Source organism: Haliotis rufescens, unplaced genomic scaffold (genome assembly GCF_023055435.1).
Source record: "Haliotis rufescens isolate VD_foot unplaced genomic scaffold, xgHalRufe1.0.p SCAF_13, whole genome shotgun sequence".
Classification (NCBI taxonomy): Eukaryota; Metazoa; Mollusca; class Gastropoda; order Lepetellida; family Haliotidae; genus Haliotis; species Haliotis rufescens.
Window position 1 is genome coordinate 32,464,534 of NW_025963813.1, and position 19,454 is coordinate 32,483,987.

A 19,454-nucleotide genomic window follows, 5' to 3' on the forward strand; every position below is an offset into this window, starting at 1 on the left:
AGCTGCGTCGTTGGCGATACACCATGTTCAGCGATGAGTCTCGTTTCAATATGGACAATGCAGATGGTCGGATACGTGTTTGGAGACGACGTAATGAACGATACCAAGCATGCACTGTCAAACAGCATGACAGATACGGAGGTGGATCAGTGATGGTCTGGGGTGGAATCACCTACGACAACCGAACAGATTTGATTCGTGTGGATGGTCGTCTAACTGGTGTTCGTTACCGTGACGAAGTGTTACGCCCAGTGGTGCTTCCGTTCGCTAACAGAGTTGGGCGGTTGTTCGAGTTTCAGCAGGACAATGCAAGGCCACATACTGCGCGTGTTTCAGCCGATTCATTTAGGCAGAACCAGGTCGCTGTGCTTCCATGGCCGGCTAAAAGTCCAGACGTTAACCCGATAGAACATTTATGGGACGTTCTTGGTCGTCGGGTGCGAGATCGCATTAATCAACCTCGTAATCTGGGCGAGATGTTTGACTGTTTAAGACAAGAGTGGCATAATGTTCCAAGGGCTGCAATCCGGGCATTAATTCGGAGTATGCAAAGACGTTGTCAGGCTGTTGTGAGAGCTCGTGGTGGTCACATGTCATAATGAAGAACTGAGATTAAGTCATTATTTACCATGCAGCTTTCATTTGATCAAGTGTTGTATTAAAATCTTATGTCTGCGCCATCTATGCGATCCTTTATTTTATTCCATCAGTATATATATATATATATATATGTAAACCCCCACCCCCCAAAAAAACCCCAAAAAAACCAACAACAACAACAAATATTTCACCTCGAATCTATTATATACAGTTACTGTAAATCTTGAAATTAATGCGTCTACTCAATGTCAATGCGACACCCCCACCTCCACACCCCCGTTTCAGGGTCAGTCGGGCAGCCTAGTGGGTAAAGTGTTCGCTTATCACGCCGAAGACCCGGATTCGATTCCCCACATGGGTACAATGTATGAAGCCCATTTCTGGCGTCCCCCGCCGTGATATTGCTGGAATTTTGCTAAAAGCGGCGTAAAATCAAACTCACTCAGTAACTCACTACCTTTTCAAATACATACCGCTGATATCATAATACATAATACAATGTACATCAGATTGCTTCGCTGTGTGTTTACCATTGCAAGATGTTGTGGCGGACTGGCTCTATGTGTTTATATAATCCAAATAGGTAGCGTTGTTAGTATGATTGCCAGGGGATACCTCATGCGGCATCGAACGGCTCAACATTGCATGACAGCAGGACTCTCTCCACTTTCGAGTATGTAGACAAAAAGTGTTTTGTATCGCAACAGACTGTTAATAGAAGCCCTAATTAGCTGTCGCAGTTGAAAAAACCCGTTCGGTAACGGCTACGAATACGTTTCAGGAGCCACGTGGTACGAATCGAATCATGACTATTCAGGGACAATGTGTTACGGCTACATGAATAACTGTATTTTTGTGTTGTTTACTGAACTGTTAAATACAACGTTTGCGCATCGATTGTGAAACTTTGCTCAAAGTGACATTATGCTGTGGTCGCTACCCCGTTGTCTGACACTGTCCATCAAGGCTTAAGGAACAGCCGTTACATTTGCAGAGTATGTGGAGTAGGGGTTGGGGGTTCCTCAAAATAGTCAAGCCCCTGTTTTGCCAAAATAAAATAATTTATGGTTCGCTTTTTAGAAAAATGACCATGCCCTTTTCCTTCAGACAAGTATCCAAAAATACAATATTCTTTATATTAATCTATGTATTGAGCTCAGATAAAGAACTCACGACAGACAGACAGACAGACTGGAGCAAGGAGTCTGTGTGTTGGGGAAAGAACGACGATAGGCGGGCTTGACAGGTGTCATCGATTAAGCGTGTTTTGACGCGTTTTGATTTTGTACAAGATTTATTACAAAAGAACTTCGATAAGTTAGTGGTACAAATTCACAGCAGGGGCTTTGGTCCGGATCACAAAAAGACGATGTCTAACTCCCAAAGTACGCTCACATTGTTTTGACTGTCTCATTATGTAGCTAAATGTATTAATTTTGCTTGTGGAGGGGGTATAGTGTTATAAGGGTATTTTCAGTGAATATTGTTGAATTCGACCTCAAACAAACTTGGCGAGTTGACATCGTTACACCCCTTTCCGATTCATTCAGCGCGGACACTGATCGTGACGACAACATCGTATTGTAGAGTAGCTAATGTTTGCGTTTCAGACATATAACAGCCGTTGTTTAGTCCTATTTTGTGCGAGGTCTATTACCATGTTCAATAGAAGCCCAAGGACCATTTCCATAATCAATAAAAACATTGTTCAGTTGTATTGTTAGAGCAAGACAGCGGAATACTCAATCAATCTGTTCTCTGAACCTGACAACCTTTGTTTGTTTGTTTGTTGTTTAACGCCGCACTCAGCTGTCTGACAAACATGGTCTGTTAAACATCGACTCTGGACCAGACAATCCCGTGATTGATGTCATGAACATCGACCCACGCAACTGGGATACGATGACATGCAACAATCAAGTCACCGAGCCTGACAACCCCATCCCGGTAATCGCCGCTCACGACAAGCATGGGATGCTGAAGATCAATTCTAGGCCTGTCGTCACGGGTCCATCATCCTCTGGTTCTAAATGCTTTAATTTCTATATATTGAACGTACGTGAGACTTGGTTGCTTTTGGATAGAATTACTCATTTTCTTGCTGAGGGCTACGTTTGCTCGGAATGGGTCTGTCAACTTGTACAAGTAAATGAATGATTGATTAATATTTTCGAGTTAATCTCATACGAGCATTGTGCAATTCATAACCCCGACTCCCCAGTGAGTGAGGATCGTGTGCGAAAAGCTGCGGAAAAAAACGTGTCACGCATCACACATCTGTGACATACACAGTGTTTTCTCAGTTTCAAAATATACTCAACAACAAAAGTTCCTGTGACACCAATATTTTAGTGTATTTTTTAAACAATTTAAGTTCGGTTTTCAATATTGTAGTACATGTATGGAATCAAGTCATAAAAACGCAACTGCTACAGAAAAGCATGCATTCCTTGCAAAAGTTGACCTTTATGCAAGCCCCATGCATTTCACTACCCAAGAATGGGTATAAAAACATGTGCGGGATTCCATATGCATTGTTTAGCATCGTGCTGACAACAACCACTCAGAAAAACAACAAAATTACGCAATTATTCAACATTACGAAATGCCACGCCTGTCCGAAAATGAGCGTCTGCGATCCATTGGTATGCCTGAAGTAGGTCAACGTGATGTTGCAAGACAATTTAACGTCCACAGAAACATCATTTGGTGTTCATGGCAACGTTAGCAACAGACGAATGCAGTCAGAGACCATACTCGGAGTGGCAGGCCACGCGTAACCAATAATCGACAAGACAACTGGATTCGAACAACACACCTATGAAATCGATTCCAGCCAGCAACAGTGACTGCAAGAAGCATCTCTGGCCTTCGATGAATATCGACACAAACCGTACGTCGCCGCCTCAGATGTGCAGGGATTGTCGCCAGAAGACCCGCCAGACGTCCCATTTTGACAGGAAACCACCGTCAAGCACGTCTACAGTGGTGCAGACAGCGTCTAAGCTGGACGGCCATGCAGTGGGGACAAGTTCTATTCACTGACGTGTCTCGTTTTCACCTCAGCCACAGCCATGTACTGATTCGAGTGTACCGACGTCGAGGTGAACGTTACGTCAATCATTGTGTCATGGAAGAAGATCGGTCCGGGGGCGGCAGCGTTATGGTATGGGGTGGGATTGCAGCAAGACAGAGGACCCGTTTGATACTGGTAGAGGGAAATCTCAATAGACAGCGCTACCGCGACGAGATCATCGGCCAATTAAACCATTTGAACACTTACAGGAGTCTTTTATCTGTTGCAAACCGAAATTGTTTCAGATTTGGTAAAAAACATAACTTTGCATTAAATTCAATGTCACAGGAACTTTTGTTGTTCAGTATATATTCAAGCACCTATCTTACTGAATTTATATACATATGTCTAGCACTGTAGTAAAAACGATAACTGAGCTACTAAAAATTAAAAAAGTAACAACCAACATCAACACCACCTCACCACTACCCTTCACACACACACACACACACACACACACACACACACACACACACACACATCCTCCCACCTCCCCCACCCCCAACCCCTCCACCCAAGGTTCGTGTACATTACATTACCTGCGATTGACTTCTTCAAAAATGGACTTCTTGAGACGTTGTGAAGCATATGATTCGCAAATAGCTAAATACATAGTTGTAGAAAACTATGTTATATCGATTCACTGACTTGCACAACATTTGTGCATGTCGGTAGACTCCATTATATATTTGTGCACACTGAGGTTGGATATCTCTGACATGACATGATGAGACGAATCCAATGTTACCAACGTGCACGTGAGATCTGTTTGTTGTGAGCGATGTATACTCACACGCAAAAGAAACGCAAGTCGAGTATGCAGTATACATGTTATTTATTTTCAACAGTAAAGACAAGAAATACTAATAGGGCAAGATTGACAAAAATTTGACTGAAGACAGTTTAATGGATTAAAGGGCAGATGACATAATTGTTTGTTTTTCAAATGTTAAGGGCTTACACAGTTCGGGTCAATACCCAAAATGTCAGTCTATACCTGGTGTGACCACCATTAGCATTGATCACTGCCACACATCTCCTGTACATTGAGTGGTTCAGACGATTTGTGAAGGCCCTAGGGATCCTCCTGCACACATCCAGAGCAGCTGTGCGTAGTTCATCGGCAGTTGGAGGGACTGGGCGCACATTGTGCAGACGCCTTTGAATCTCATCCCACAAGGGTTCGATGGGGTTCAGATCAGGGCTGAGGGCTGGCCACGGTAGAACACGGATGTTGTGTTGTTACAGAAAGGTCATTGTAGCTCTGGCAACATGGGGACGAGCGTTGTCCTGCTTGAAAATGGGCCCAAGTCTCGCATTAAGTCCAATCCCTGCCCATATCATGACGCTAGGTCCACCCCATGGATCCCTTTCAACAACGTTTCTGTCAGCGAAACGATCCCCCTGACGCCGCCAAATTCTGACTCTTCCGTCTGCATGGGAGACACAAAAGCGACTTTCATCAGAGAAGATGACACGCCTCCACTCACGATGACGCCAATTGTGATGACCCAATGCCCACTGAAGTCGTGCTTGTCGATGCCATGGTTGGAGAACAGGACGTCGTGCTGGTCGGCGACATCTGAGGTTGTTGGAACGGAGACGTCGGATCACCGTTTCCCGGCTAATGTGTCGATTATGTGTTCCTATGGTCTGTCGAGCACTTTCACTTGCAGTTAGGAACGGATGTCGCTGGTGTTGACGGGTAATCTGCCGATCTTGTCGAGGTGTGGTGACCCTAGGACGACCGCTCAGAGGAAGGTCATCTGTGGTCTGTGTAGCATTGTATCGATGCAGGAGACGGTAAATTGGGCAACATCTTGGACAGACTCTCCAGCTTCCAAACGTCCGATAGCCTGGTTTCTCTGAATTTGACTTAGGCGTGGCATTGTTGACCAAGGAGTGGTAGATGCAAGAATCGGCCACAGTTTTATACCCACTACAGTTCGTGACAGTTCGTGCATTTTCGATTCCGCGAGAAATGGGTGCATGATACCCACATATTCATTGAAATGGTGCATTTTGGCGATGTTGCGTTTTTACTCGGGGCTTCCAAAATGCAACCAAAAATATTGATAACACCATCAGGCTTCACTTCATGCTAAAACTCGTATCAATTTATGGTTCCGTGTTTGTTACCTATTTGCTTAAAACCTCTTGCGTTTCTTTTGCGTGTGTGCATACGATCTGGAAGATGGACACGAAGAAAGAGTTTGCAACAAGACACTAACTTGAACGTCGCGGAAATTGATTTTCCACTTTGCTCAAGCAGCGTGTCGCGAAGCTTTGTGCATAATTCATGTGTGTGTTGTGAACATACAGACTTATACCGACAATAGTTCATCCAGGTCAGAAATAGGAGGTTCAAATACCGGATACTCTCCGAATGATTGTGAATCATCTGATGCCCGCTTTGATGTTATTCACGGTGGTACTTATGCTTTTAATGTAAGAGAACTATCACCTTTTATTTATAACTGTCAATATCTACATTTTGTTATGAATGATGTGACGGGAGTGGGCGAGGGCGGGAGTGAGGCAGAAGAGGGGGGGGGGGGGGGGTTGAGAGAGAGGGAGGGGGAAGAGGGTGAGGGAGAGGATGTGGATGGGGTAGAGGGAGGGGTAGTGGGTGAGTGAGAGGGGGGGTATAGGATGGGGTAGTGGGTGAGGGAGAGGGTGGGGTAGAGGGGGGTAGTGGGTGAGGGAGAGGGGGGGGGGGGGGGGGTTATCGACGCAGAGGGGAACGTTTGGTTCCGGCGTGTATTCGAGAGGTCCATCCTTCGGCGGGGGAGGTGTCATGGTGTGGGGCGGTACTTGTTGAGATCAGAAGACTGATTTAGTGATTATAAAGGGAAATCTGAACGCTGTGCAGTACAGAGACCAAGTGTTGCAGCCAGTTGTGCTTCCGTTCTTACAAAACCAACAGCTGACGTCATCGATGAGGCGGCGTATCACAGCATTCATTGAGGCAGCTGGAGGTCATACACGCTATTGAAGGCAACTGTGTCGACAATGAACTTGTAGTGTGTCTGACATTTTTTTGGTGACATTTCAGCCAACTTTTGAAAATAAATTTTCTTACCCCACCATTGTTTACCTTGAGCTTACATTACCTGTGATTGCACAATTTCATTCAAACTGTGGTTGATCAACCATTTGTTACCCCTCCCTAGATTATATTATAATGCACAACAAAACCTCTTCTTGTTATTTTTTTTATCGATCATGGAACTCGACCTATACTTTATTTTGCCGCCCAGTTTACATGTGTTTTCGAATGGCAAGTATCTGTATTGTGATTATACATTGCATAAAGCGAGCCTTTGTGAGCTGAGTACATGTACATGGTATTTTGTTTATGCATGATGCGGGATATTTGTTAACCCCAAACACAAAAGCGTTATAACCTCTTTATGATAATTATAATCATGTTGTTCTTAATTTCTATGACCACACACGCTTCCTAAACAGTTTTCTGCCCAAAAGGTTTCCTGGAATGTGTGATCAGTATATTGCGTCAAAAGGTCAGTGCTTAGTCAGTGGGACATTGGCAACAGCGCCAAATGTGAGACTGTGACAATGTAATGGGCGTCAAATGTGAAACTGTGACATTGTATTGAGCGCCAAATGTGAAAGTGTGGCACTATAATGAGCGCCAAATGTGAAACTGTGACAATGTAATGAGCGCCAAATGTGAAACTGTGACAATGTAATGGGCGTCAAATGTGAAACTTTGACATTGTAATAGGCGTCAAATGTGAAACTGTGACATGGTTATGAGCGCCAATGTGACACTGTAAATAGCGCCAAATGTGAAACTGTTACAATGCAATGAACACCAAATGTGAAACTGTGACAATGCAATGAACACCAAATGAGAAACTGTGACAATGTAATGAGCGCCAAATGTGAAACTGTGACAATGTAATGGGCGTCAAATGTGAAACTGTGACATTGTAATAGGCGCCAAATGTGAAACTTTGACATGGTTATGAGCGCCAATGTGACACTGTAAATAGCGCCAAATGTGAAACTGTGACAATGTAATGAGCGCCAAATGTGAAACTGTGACAATGTAATGGGCGTCAAATGTGAAACTGTGACATTGTAATAGGCGTCAAATGTGAAACTGTGACATTGTTATAGGCGCCAAACGTGAAACTTTGACATGGTTATGAGCGCCAATGTGACACTGTAAATAGCGCCAAATGTGAAACTGTGACAATGCAATGAACGCCAAATGTGAAACTGTGACAATGCAATAAACACCAAATGTGAAACTGTGACATTGTAATGATCGCCATGTGTGAAACTGTGACAAAACGTAAGGCGCCAAATGTGAAACTATGACATTGCAATGAACGCCAAATGTGAAACTGTCACATTGTAAGAGGCGTCAAATGTGAAACTGTGTCATTGTAATAAGCGCCAAATGTGAAACTGTGTCATTGTAATGGGCGCCAAATGTGAAACTGTGTCATTGTAATGGGCGCCAAATGTGAAAATGTGTCATTGTAATGGGCGCCAATGTGAAACTGTGACAATGCAATGAACGCCAAATGTGAAACTGTCACATTGTAATAGGCTTCAAATGTGAAACTGTGACACTGTAATGGGCGCCAATGTGAAACTGTGACTTTGCAATAGGCGTCAAATGTGAAACTGTGACACTGTAATTGGCGCCAAATGTGAAACTGTGTCATTGTAATAGGCGTCAAATGTGAAACTGTGACATGGTTATGAGCGCCAATGTGAAACTGTCACATTGTAATAGGCTTCAAATGTGAAACTGCGACACTGTAATGGGCGCCAATGTGAAACTGTGACATTGTAATAGACTTCAAATGTGAAACTGTGACACTGTAATGGGCGCCAATGTGAAACTGTGACTTTTGTAATAGGCGTCAAATGTGAAACTGTGACACTGTAATGGGCACCAATGTGAAACTGTGACATTGTAATAAGTGCCATGTCCTAAACTGAGACATAGTTATATTAGAAAAATGTCTTGTTCTGCAGCTGTAGCTGAAGAAATATATGGTCTCAATAAAAAAAATCCCTGCTACAGCTACCTAAAAATCGTCAAACATGTAACATTTAAACCTATTACATACCCATAAGGGCACTAACTATCAGGGTAGTTCAAACCTTATATATAGAAATATACATACACAGAGCGTGTATTCTATCCACGGGTGTGATACTATTCCGACGCGACTTTACCGGTTTAATCGATGCCTGTGGGGTACCTAGACACATTCTCGCCATCCCCTACATACTATATGTTATGGAAGACTAGATTTGACATTGTCACGTTTTTGCTTTGTTGTTCTTTGTTGAAAACATGAAATGCGAGAATGCGAGAATTGGTCAAAATGTCGCGCTGCCTCATTATCGTGATTTCGCACCTTGGTTCCATTATAACAATTTTTGATTGTTTTTGTAAAGTCGACAACGCGCCAATATCCCTCTAGGATCCCAATATATAGTCTACATACAATTGTCACTTCTTGAAAACATCTTGGACAAAAGTGTCTCATTAGGCGTAGCCATGGTAGCGACCTACCTCCTTCAGTGTGGTCAATATGAACGGACAGTATGCTCCATATATCTAACGATCGGACCTGGGTCTCTACAGACGTAGGTGTTCGTTAAAACATGTTCTGCCACCTGAATAACATTACCATTAATGATTAAAGGAAGCCTTTGTCTTCACAGTAGACATTCTTTTGAAAGGCAAAATGAACTCAGATGCTTCATGCATTATGTACAGTAAACTACGGTTATAACGAACTCAATGGGACTACTAATTTATTGTTCGTTATAACCGTAGTTCGTTATAAGTACATGTACAGCATGACTACAGCAAGTAGTCGGGACCAAAAAGTTAGTTCGCTATATCCGTCAGTTCGTTATAAGCGTGTTCGTTATAACCGTAGTTTACTGTATCATCTTATAAAAAAACACGACGAAGGCGATAAGAAGACAAACATTCATGGCAGAAGATGATTATAGGGTTTAAAAGGTCGCGAGATTTGTAGTGTGTACTTAGCGACCAAAACGTTTACTAATACTGCCGGGTAAAAAGGTGTACACTTAAAAATTGGATTTGACCCCAAAATGACAAACGTTATGAAAAAATTACTTGGCTGAAAACAGTCGCCGAAACGCTGCAGACTTAAGGTCCAAAACACAATTTTATGATACCCGTATGAAATACATCACCGTCGAATAACCATGTCTTGTTTGTTTCGTTGTAGCTACCAATAAACATGGATGTATACTTTCTTCTGGCTATGAAAATATAACATTGATATCCCAATGGAGTACAATAACATGTAAATTCGATCACATGAAATCAAGATTTGAAGGTCTGATAAGGTGAAAGGGTTTTTTTGTCGTGAAGATATTATAAAACTAGCTTAACGTACCAATGCATTAAATTAACCACAGTTAGCTTCGTTTCTTTGAAATACTGGGTATTGAACTGGATACGGTTTCAAAATATTCCCATTTCCATCTAAAAACATGGAAAGTTTGTGCAAATGGGGACCTTTGGAGTGAGTAAGTAGAAGGTGGTTGGAAAGTACCAACTTATGTCAGGTTTATGTCCCGAGTGAAATAATTGTCAGTTTGGCCGAGGTTTCCCTGAAAATTACTTCACGAGAGACATAAACTTGATATCAGTTTGAAGCGAGTTCAATATTCTATTTATTACCAGGGGGCACGGGTCGCCCAGTCGTCTAAGGCGCAGTGATTCGCTGTGCAGAGTTGCGTCTCTTGGGCACGTCAGAAACCTATGATTGTGGGTTCGAATCCCGGTTCGCCCTGATTATGTTTCTAGGTTTGTCAGCACCATACCCGTGCTCGTGGGTTTCACCGAAGTGGTAAACGTCTGAGACCTGCATCACTTCAGGCTTTCCTCCCACATTAAGCTGACACGCCGCGATATAACTGGCATACTGTTAAAGGCGGCGTTAAACCCAACTCACTCACTCACTATTTTTTATCACAGGCGTAATATGAGAGGAAGCAACAAAACAAAAGGTTTCAGTATCGCCTGTGTAGCAACTATGCGAAAGGTCAAGGTTACAACGTTACAACATACCGGAAGTCACTGATGTCATGGCACAGTAAAAACTGTTCCCGTACATGTTTTCTCCAGTACAGTTGACCGACAAAATGTTATGTTTGCCAAACGGAAAGGACGTATAAGTGTGTTGTCAAAGCAGGCCTTATCATAACTGTGAAAAAGCTAATTTAAAGTTAAATTGATCGTAATTTCTCGTTAATAATGTCCTGTCCTGTCAGTAAGGATAAGATACATTGATCAACAAGTCCTTATTACAATTCTAATTGTAATAAAGAAGTTATCCATCAATATCAATAAATATTGTCGTATCCTTTCTTACTACTCCGACTTCTAAATGCCTTCCAAAGACGTTGGTGCGAAGTAGACAAGACAAATGTGTATCGCAGCGCAGCATACCCAGGGAACCAGGCCGGCGCATATATACACAGCATGGTTTGGCTTGTCACATTCAGTTTAGAGTCCAACACAGTCCAAGTGTTTCAATTGTTTCAAGTGTGAAACTGTCGGGAATCTTTCACGGACAGTTTCAATGGATACCTACTGATCGTTCATTCGTCTGATTTCGCCGTGTTGAAATCACGCTCTAAACGTCTTACGCTGCCACCCTTTTTTTCTGATCGGAGTGTTCTGGTCAGACTGTAGTTTTCCGACCGGTCGGATAGATAGATGTCTTTGTGCTTCTCGATATAAACATTTGTAATCGAAAAAAGATAATTAATTGTTTCTATAGGAACCAGGAACGTACTCGCAGCACTGGCGTGATGTGATCATATTTCTTAGACTGGGTAGCGATCTTTATTGGAAAGGTTGCGTCCCGGATAACAAGACGGTGTCGGGGACGTTGTCGTACGTCCACGCTGGCCGGCTGGTCAGTACTAAGTGCAACATCTACATGAACATACTTCTTTTTGTAATAATTTATGGCTGACGTTAAGAGGTTGAAGATTACTTTTATATATTGATACTATGAAGTAAGACGAGTTCTATGGATGAACAACTTCTTTATTACAATTAGTGCGACGTTTCGGTGTAGATCCTAACACCTTTATCAAGCGAGTGATGGATAGGGCGAAACAACATAGGTATATATACACTTATTGACATCTAAGTTGTTACAGTGACTAGTTGATGGACACAGAGAGGTGATCAAGGTGTTAGGATCTACACCGAAACGTCGCACTAATTGTAATAAAGAAGTTGTTCATCCATAGAACTCGTCTTACTTCATCACTCCAACTTCTAAATGCCACTCAAAGAAGTGATACTATGTAGATAGTATGCGAAGAGTCACTGACCACTGCTTATAAACATCTTGAGTGTGAGTGAGTGAGTGAGTGAGTGAGTGAGTGAGTGACGCCTCGAAATGTTCATGAGTTTACAACTAGGATGGTGAGGAGCAAGCAGCATGTGTCGACCAGAGAGAAATATAGTTGAACACTACGTCCAGGAGCTACACATATACAATACATGAATGAATGAGTTTGGTTTTACGCCGCTTTTAGCAATATTCCAGCAATATCACGGCGGGGGACACCAGAAATGGGCTTCACACATTGTACCCATGTCGGGAATCGAACCCGGGTCTTCAGCGTGACGAGCGAACACTTTAACCACTAGGCTACCCGACCGCCCCTGTAAACATCTTGAGGCATGGGCTTATTGCATGTTTCAAAAAATCCAGTGTCAGCGGCACCAAACAAAGTGTTGAACTTACATGATAACGATACGAGAACACCATTTTTCAGAGTTATTACCATTTCCTTCATAGATTTGTGTCAATTTAAAAATCATTGATGCGTGGGGTCGTTTACGGATTTGGACATAGTGACGGAACAGGGTGTACCTAGCTACTGACGTGGTGACGTAAGAATGACATTAGTAACACACCCTTGAACTTCGTGTAGTCCGAATGTCTCAGCTGTCTGAATAATTCCGAATACAATTGTTTTCATTGACAACAACCGCCTCCGTGGTCTAGTGGTAGAGCGTCCGCCCGGAGAGCGGAAGGTCCGGAGTTCGATCCCCGGCCGCGTCACACCGAAAGACGTTAAAATATGGTTCTTGTTGTTACCCTGTCTGGTGCTCGGCATTAATGGGCTTAAACAAGGACTGGTCGGCTCGGAGTCAGTATTCTGTGTCTGAGTGGGGTATTCATGTTAAACTGCGGCATGGTATCTCAGTGTTCTAGCACTATCAATCGGCATCAGTCCGGCCTAGTACAAGCAGCCACACACACACGTGCATGCACGTCGCTATATAAGTGCAATAATCTTGGACGCGACGTTAAACCCAATTTTACCTCATCTCATTGAAAACAAAGATGAGATGAGGTCACGAGCTGAAAATCTCAAAAATCAAAGTGAAGCTGCAACAAACTCTGCAGCATAATGTACTCTGACTTGTTCTAAAATGGTGATAGCTTTGGTTCTCCAAATGATGCCTGATTGAAAGATTGATAACGGTGTAAGAATCTACATCGAAACGCCGCTATATGCAACAAACCAGAGTGAGTGAGTATGGTTTTACGCCGCTTTTAGCAATATTCCAGCACTGTCACGGCGGGTGACACCAGAAATGGGCTACCCACATTGTACCCATATCGGAAATCGAACCCGGGTCTTCGGCGTGACGAGCAAATGCTTAAACAACTAAGCTACCCGACCGCCCCGCAACAAACAAGAAGTTGTTATCCATAAAGTGGTACGTTTTGGCACATATTTGGTACTTATTTGCCATCTTGTAGAATGCCAATTAAACAGTTTGTTTTTAAAACCTAAGAGATGTGCATGGTTGACATACTGAACTTTTGTAACCAGAAATTTGGAAATTCTGTGAACAATATTATTTGTTCCAGAAAAAGGTGAAGATAATTGATTTGAAAGAAAGAGCCCCACCCCACCCGAAATATGAGAAATGACGATCAATTGCACATATTTGTTCCTAATGTCATACTATTTCACATTCTACCCTGACCGAGTATTGCATTCGGACTGGTCGGCGGTAAGGAACGGTTTCGACGATAACAGCATCACCGCGAAAGAATCTTTTTATCAAACCAACTTCTTTATCAACCCGACCGGTAGACATGCTGATCATATTATCACTGTCTCGCACTTGAAGTCCGTTGAATCCCAGCACTTAATGGATAAGGGTTATGTTGATGAAGAGAGTTTAACATTTTGCGTTATAATGCGTCACGCACACCACATCTCAAAGCTTTGTCTTCTTTCTGCAGAACATTATGACGTCATAATAGCAATATGAACTTTGTAATTAAACATTGCAATGTGAGTTAATTATCTATAGGGAGGGCCGTTTGAATACTGATGACTATCGCACTTTATTCCTGGAATCATGAAAGCATTGGTATATATTGTCACAGTATAATGGATGTTAACGTGTACTTACTGTTTTCGAGCTGGATGTTTCGAACAGCTTTTAGAAACCTATGCATTGAAAACACAGAAGGTTTATCATCGAACGCCCACACAGCTTTTTACTCTTAATGTGTTTTGTTCCTCCAGACTGTTAACATACTCCGTTAAGTCGCATTAACGAACTGAATGCCTCATCTCGATCGAGTGATTGTCTTTGAAAATTCTTTGTCGAGGTCTTGATAGTCTCAATAATTAAAAGAACGGGCTCATTCTTATAACTCATCAGCCACATAGCTCCACTGAAACCTACTATAAGTATATCATTTATGTATTTACTTCCATTTAACCCCCCCCCCCCCCCCCCCCCCCCCGACCCCCCACCCCCACCCCTCCCCAAAGGCCGAGATAATGTAGCCCATGAGGCAATGTTTTTGACCAGCAATATGCTACTCAGATGTCACTCAAACAATGGTTGTTGTATCCTTCCCCGTTCCAGGAACACCTGGCCTAATCACTGATTTTCAGTAGTCCATTCATATAATTGTCACTACTATGTTGCCTTTCACGGCCATTGGAATCTGTTTCGGCGGATAATGGAGACATGTGGATAATGAAACTGTGGCTAATGCGTAACCGTGGGATGTTTGTTTGTTTGTTTATTGTTTAACGCCACACTCAGCAATATTCAAGTTATATGACGAAGGTCTGTAGATAATCGAGTCAGGACCAGACAACACAGTGACCTCATCGTAAAGCCACAGCTACGGAGACTGCAGGACGCATCCCTGGTTTGAGGAGGATATCGGACCAGAGCATCAATCTACGCAATTGGCATCGATGACGTGCATCAACCAAGTCAGCGAGCCTGACCACCCGATCCCGTTAGTCGCCTCTTACGACAAACATTGTCGCCTTTTATGACAAGCATGGGTTGCTGAAGACCTTTCCTACCCCGGATCTTCACGGGTCCCGTGGGATTAAACTATGGCAGATCGAAACCTTGGAGGGGTCGATCTGTTTCGCCTGTCTAATCCTCATCGACACATCCTGCTCGAGGTCGTCCACGACAGCACTCGGAATACCAAGCTGACTAACAGTGCAATGATAACACATATATAATAATGAACAACAAGGACAGACAAGGAGACAATGGCGTTGCTCTGGACATGGGACATATGGGCGTCATGAACCGACACAGCTCAGAGGATGATCAATCACGACACTAAATGTCATACTATAAATAACAGTAATTAACGGTAAGTGATATGGTAGCCCAGGTCGGTTGACAGTCAATATACAATGAAATGTTGGTGAGGATTTACAACGGGGATTAGCATCTTATGAATAAATGGAGACATATATATGTCCTGGCCTTTGGAATCAAAGGTTCTTCAGACAATGGTTGTCCCAAATTAGTCGCTATGACATTATTATCGCGGGGACTGTCTATCAATACACTCTTCAAAAAAGAAACGCACAGGTATTATGTAGTTCATTGAACCTGACCACACAAAAAATCCGGTATATGAATTGGAAATGTGTTATTGGAAAATGTTGGTGGCCTGATATTCGACAAACGATGTGTCAAAAACGAAGCCATTGTCGATTTGCAATGTCTTAAACGGCATTGTTTTCACACTTGTTCAAATATGCCATGGAGGAAAACAGTAAAGGATTCGTACACGTGGTAGTAGCTATAAAAAGGTAAGCATGAGCCAATAATTTGTCATTCAATTGTCAACATTTTTCAAGTTCGAAAATGCCGAGGCTTAGCGCTCCCGATCGGAATATCGCCATAGGACGTATCCAAAGAGGGGAATCGCAGTCTGCTGTTGCACGCCACTTCAACGCCCACCACAGCACCATTTCCCGCCTTTGTGACCGATACACAAAGTTCAATTGCACTGCAGAACGTCCGAGAACCGGCCGACCAAAAGTTACAACCCCTGCACAGGATCGCAACATTCGACTGTTTCACCTACGTCATCGCAATGCCACAGCTACGGAGACTACATGACGCATCCCTGGTTTGAGGAGGATATCGGACCAGACTATCAGGAACCATCTTCGCGAGGCTGGAATCCCACCCAGAAGACCACTTATCGCCCCTGTTTTGCAACAAATCCATCGACAACGACGCTCTCGTTGGTGCCATACCTTACAGCCATGGAATTTGAGAAACTGGAGGCGAGTGTGGTTCAGCGATGAATCACGATTTCGTCTTCACCGGCGAGATGAAAGACATGATTGTTTTGCCCCATATCGTGTACGTATATTCGACAAATTCGGTGGCGGTAGTGTCAATGTGTGTGTGTGTGTGTGGGGGGGGGGGGGGGAATGTGACAGCTAATAGCTACATGAATCAAATTCTTTAACCTCACCTACTTCCAATCATTGACCGGCAGAGGGAGCTGTTTCAACAGGACAACGCTCCACCGCACACAGCTCGTGTCACGGTAGGCTACCTTCATAATGCCAACATCAACGAACGACTTGCCCTGGTCGTCGAGATCTCCAGATCTCAACCCAACTGAACACCTCTGGGATGAACTCGATCGACGTGTACGTCAACGTCAGAACACGCCGCAGACACTCCCACAACTGACCAACGTGTTACAAGCAGAATGGCGCAGAATTCCGCAGGACAGAATTCGTACACTTATCCAGTCAGTGCCGAGGAGATGCAGAGCCGTGATTGCTGCCCGGGGCGGTCACACGGATACTCGTGGCCTTATGTGACATGACAATGGACAGTTTTCAATGCCTTTGTACGACAACGTGTGGCTACCGAGCTCCAAAATTTCATATTTGTATCAATGATATTAGATGAAATATATCGACTTCATTAGGTACAATAAATTTAGATATATAAAGATATATAAATAATAATATTTTTAGTTATGGTGTCTTAAGTTGCAATATACGGTGTAATATCAGTAATACCTAATATGATACCGTATACGGCAAGTTTACACTATTTGGTATCTTTACTGGACATGTCATGTCAAAATGAAAACTTGACACTTACAAGTGGTATAAATGATAGGACCAGTACATATGCTCCCGATACAACGCTTTAATGTAAACACAATCGTGAACAATGGAATATGTAATGCACTAAATACGAACGTTTAAACAAAGATTATAGCTAAAATTGAGAGAGTTATCACAAATATGCCCGCATGTTATCAGAAATCCGGAGGCCACTGTAACCTGATAGCAGTCCGATGTTCCCTAACGAGGGGGAACTATCTTTTCTATTGCTATGTAATGTCATTGGTGTCACCTTTCTTGTATGTGACGTCATCTTATATTATGTTCTATGACGTTGCCACTTGTACTTCAGTGACCTTTTTTCTTTCTTTAAAAAATCATGTCTTTGTACATCACATTTAATGACATTAAAACACAAAACAGTGTCGAATAACGAATTTCTGTACCAGAATTGTCATATGAAATAAGTGAGGTGGGTGTTGGAATATCCAAAATGGCTGTAACTGCCCGTATACGGTCTCACATTAGGTCAGTAACCACCATCTTGGATTGTTGCTGTGGGTATACGGGCTCATATGGGGTTAGTAGTTCTGCTCTCTGATTGGTCAATCTCACTTTGAGGCATAATGAATGAGCTTCATGAATACTAAAATGTTTGTTTGATAAACACTATAAGGTGAAAACCATTTCGTAAGGCAATACATTGTTCGCGTCGTAATAAACATCCTACTTTCTGAACTGCCTCGTAATCGTGAAATGCATATTGTGAATCCTTTAGGCAACTAATCACAAAAGTATCACAATTACACATTGTTTCAGCTTATTACAATAGGACATGAATTCTGAATACTGGCTCAATAGTTGCACCAGTCTTGCTGACGCCTCTACACTTTGCACAACGTAATCTAGAAACGTAGTTATCACGACACAAGTTTGAAAAACCCGTCCCTGAAACATAATCAAATATAAGAAATATGTCTGTGTGATATTAGCTAACTAGTTTGTGAAACAAGTGGCTCGAGCTAGATGTGAACTTCCATCCGCAGTCACAAACGTATTTACCTTATAGAAGCATCAGTGTTGTGTGAGGAAGATGATACAGAAGATGAATTAAGTGACTGCAGACTGTTAATAGTTTTAAGGGATCTTAGCTTCCACGGCAATGGTATCAGAAGCTAGCAGAGAAAAAATTGACCTCGGGTTTAAGAAAGACAATAAATACATGTCATGTTGAACATGCTTGATGTCCTCAAAAATATATGAACTATGATGTTGGTCCGTCAAACACATTAAATTGTTATAACATTATAAACGTAAGTAGGACATAGATAGTCGTTACAGCCACTTCATAAGCTGCAGATGGGAGCAATTATAGGTAATAGTTGGGGGTCGCTATTGCTATATATTATACCACGAGGCCAAATGTTCATTCAACTATTCTGAATATGTTCAGGGCATGGATGAATTATAACACGAGAAAGATAATATTGCTCATCAAATTTGAATTTGGTTAATAATGAAGCTACAACTAACCATATCTTACGAACATGTCTCGATAAAATCTATCCATCCCAAGACGAAGTTACTATATGACAAATACCAATAATGTTTCCTATTCAAGCTGAACATGTGTCAAAGATACAGGAGAGAAAAGAGAGACGTTGTTACCTTCCACTGTCCCGAAAACCACCAGAAACAGAATTGTAAAGAGTCCATAGATAAATCCCGACATCTTGTGACAAGCAGTAATGGTGGCTCCAGCACTGCTTCCTGTCCTACAGATGTATCGACAAAGACCTTACCGTCCTTACCGTCCACGCATCTCTAGGCACACTCACAAGCCCTCTCTGAAACACACTCGCACAATAGAACAGGAAGATCCAGCCCGGGACCCAGCACCACGACGTCGATAAACGTCACGACGGTTCACATGTGAAAGGCCTTGACGCTGGGGAGATATTGACTGCATTTCGATGCTTCTGCGAATATTGATTGCTGTCTGTTCTTGATGTTAGCAACAGGGCCGGTTGGCAATGAGTACTTCTTAAGGTTTACATTGGGTTTTTGCAATAAACAATGGATTAAAAATAGAACTGTATTTACATAATGAATCAACAAAAAATGAAACATTATTTTTATTTTATGAATTCCCTGAAACTGATTTAATAAGCCATGCATTGACAGTGTTTCAAAGCATATGGATTTAGTCTATTTTGTTAAATGCAAAATATTTCCGGACGAAAGCTTAGATTCATCTTAATTTCACCTCCGCATTAAGGGCACAGAATATCGGTATCTATGTCGGGAATTCCTG

General features: G+C 42.5%; 1 protein-coding gene across 2 annotated transcripts in view; it reads right to left on the bottom strand.

The window, feature by feature from the left end:
* LOC124118171 (mucin-19-like) overlaps positions 1-19,085 on the bottom strand; it is a 50,574-nt gene extending 31,489 nt beyond the window's left edge. Inside the window, exon 1 of one of the 2 annotated variants that reach the window (XM_046480281.2) lies at positions 18,952-19,085. Coding sequence is in view for 1 of the 2 variants with exons in the window: in XM_046480280.2 (XP_046336236.2) it covers positions 18,809-18,872 (64 nt within the window). In the remaining variant the exon portion in view is untranslated. Of the gene's footprint in view, positions 1-18,808 lie in introns of both variants that reach the window. The other variant, XM_046480280.2, reaches the window with a different exon arrangement.
* Between the last annotated feature and the right edge of the window lie 369 nt (positions 19,086-19,454).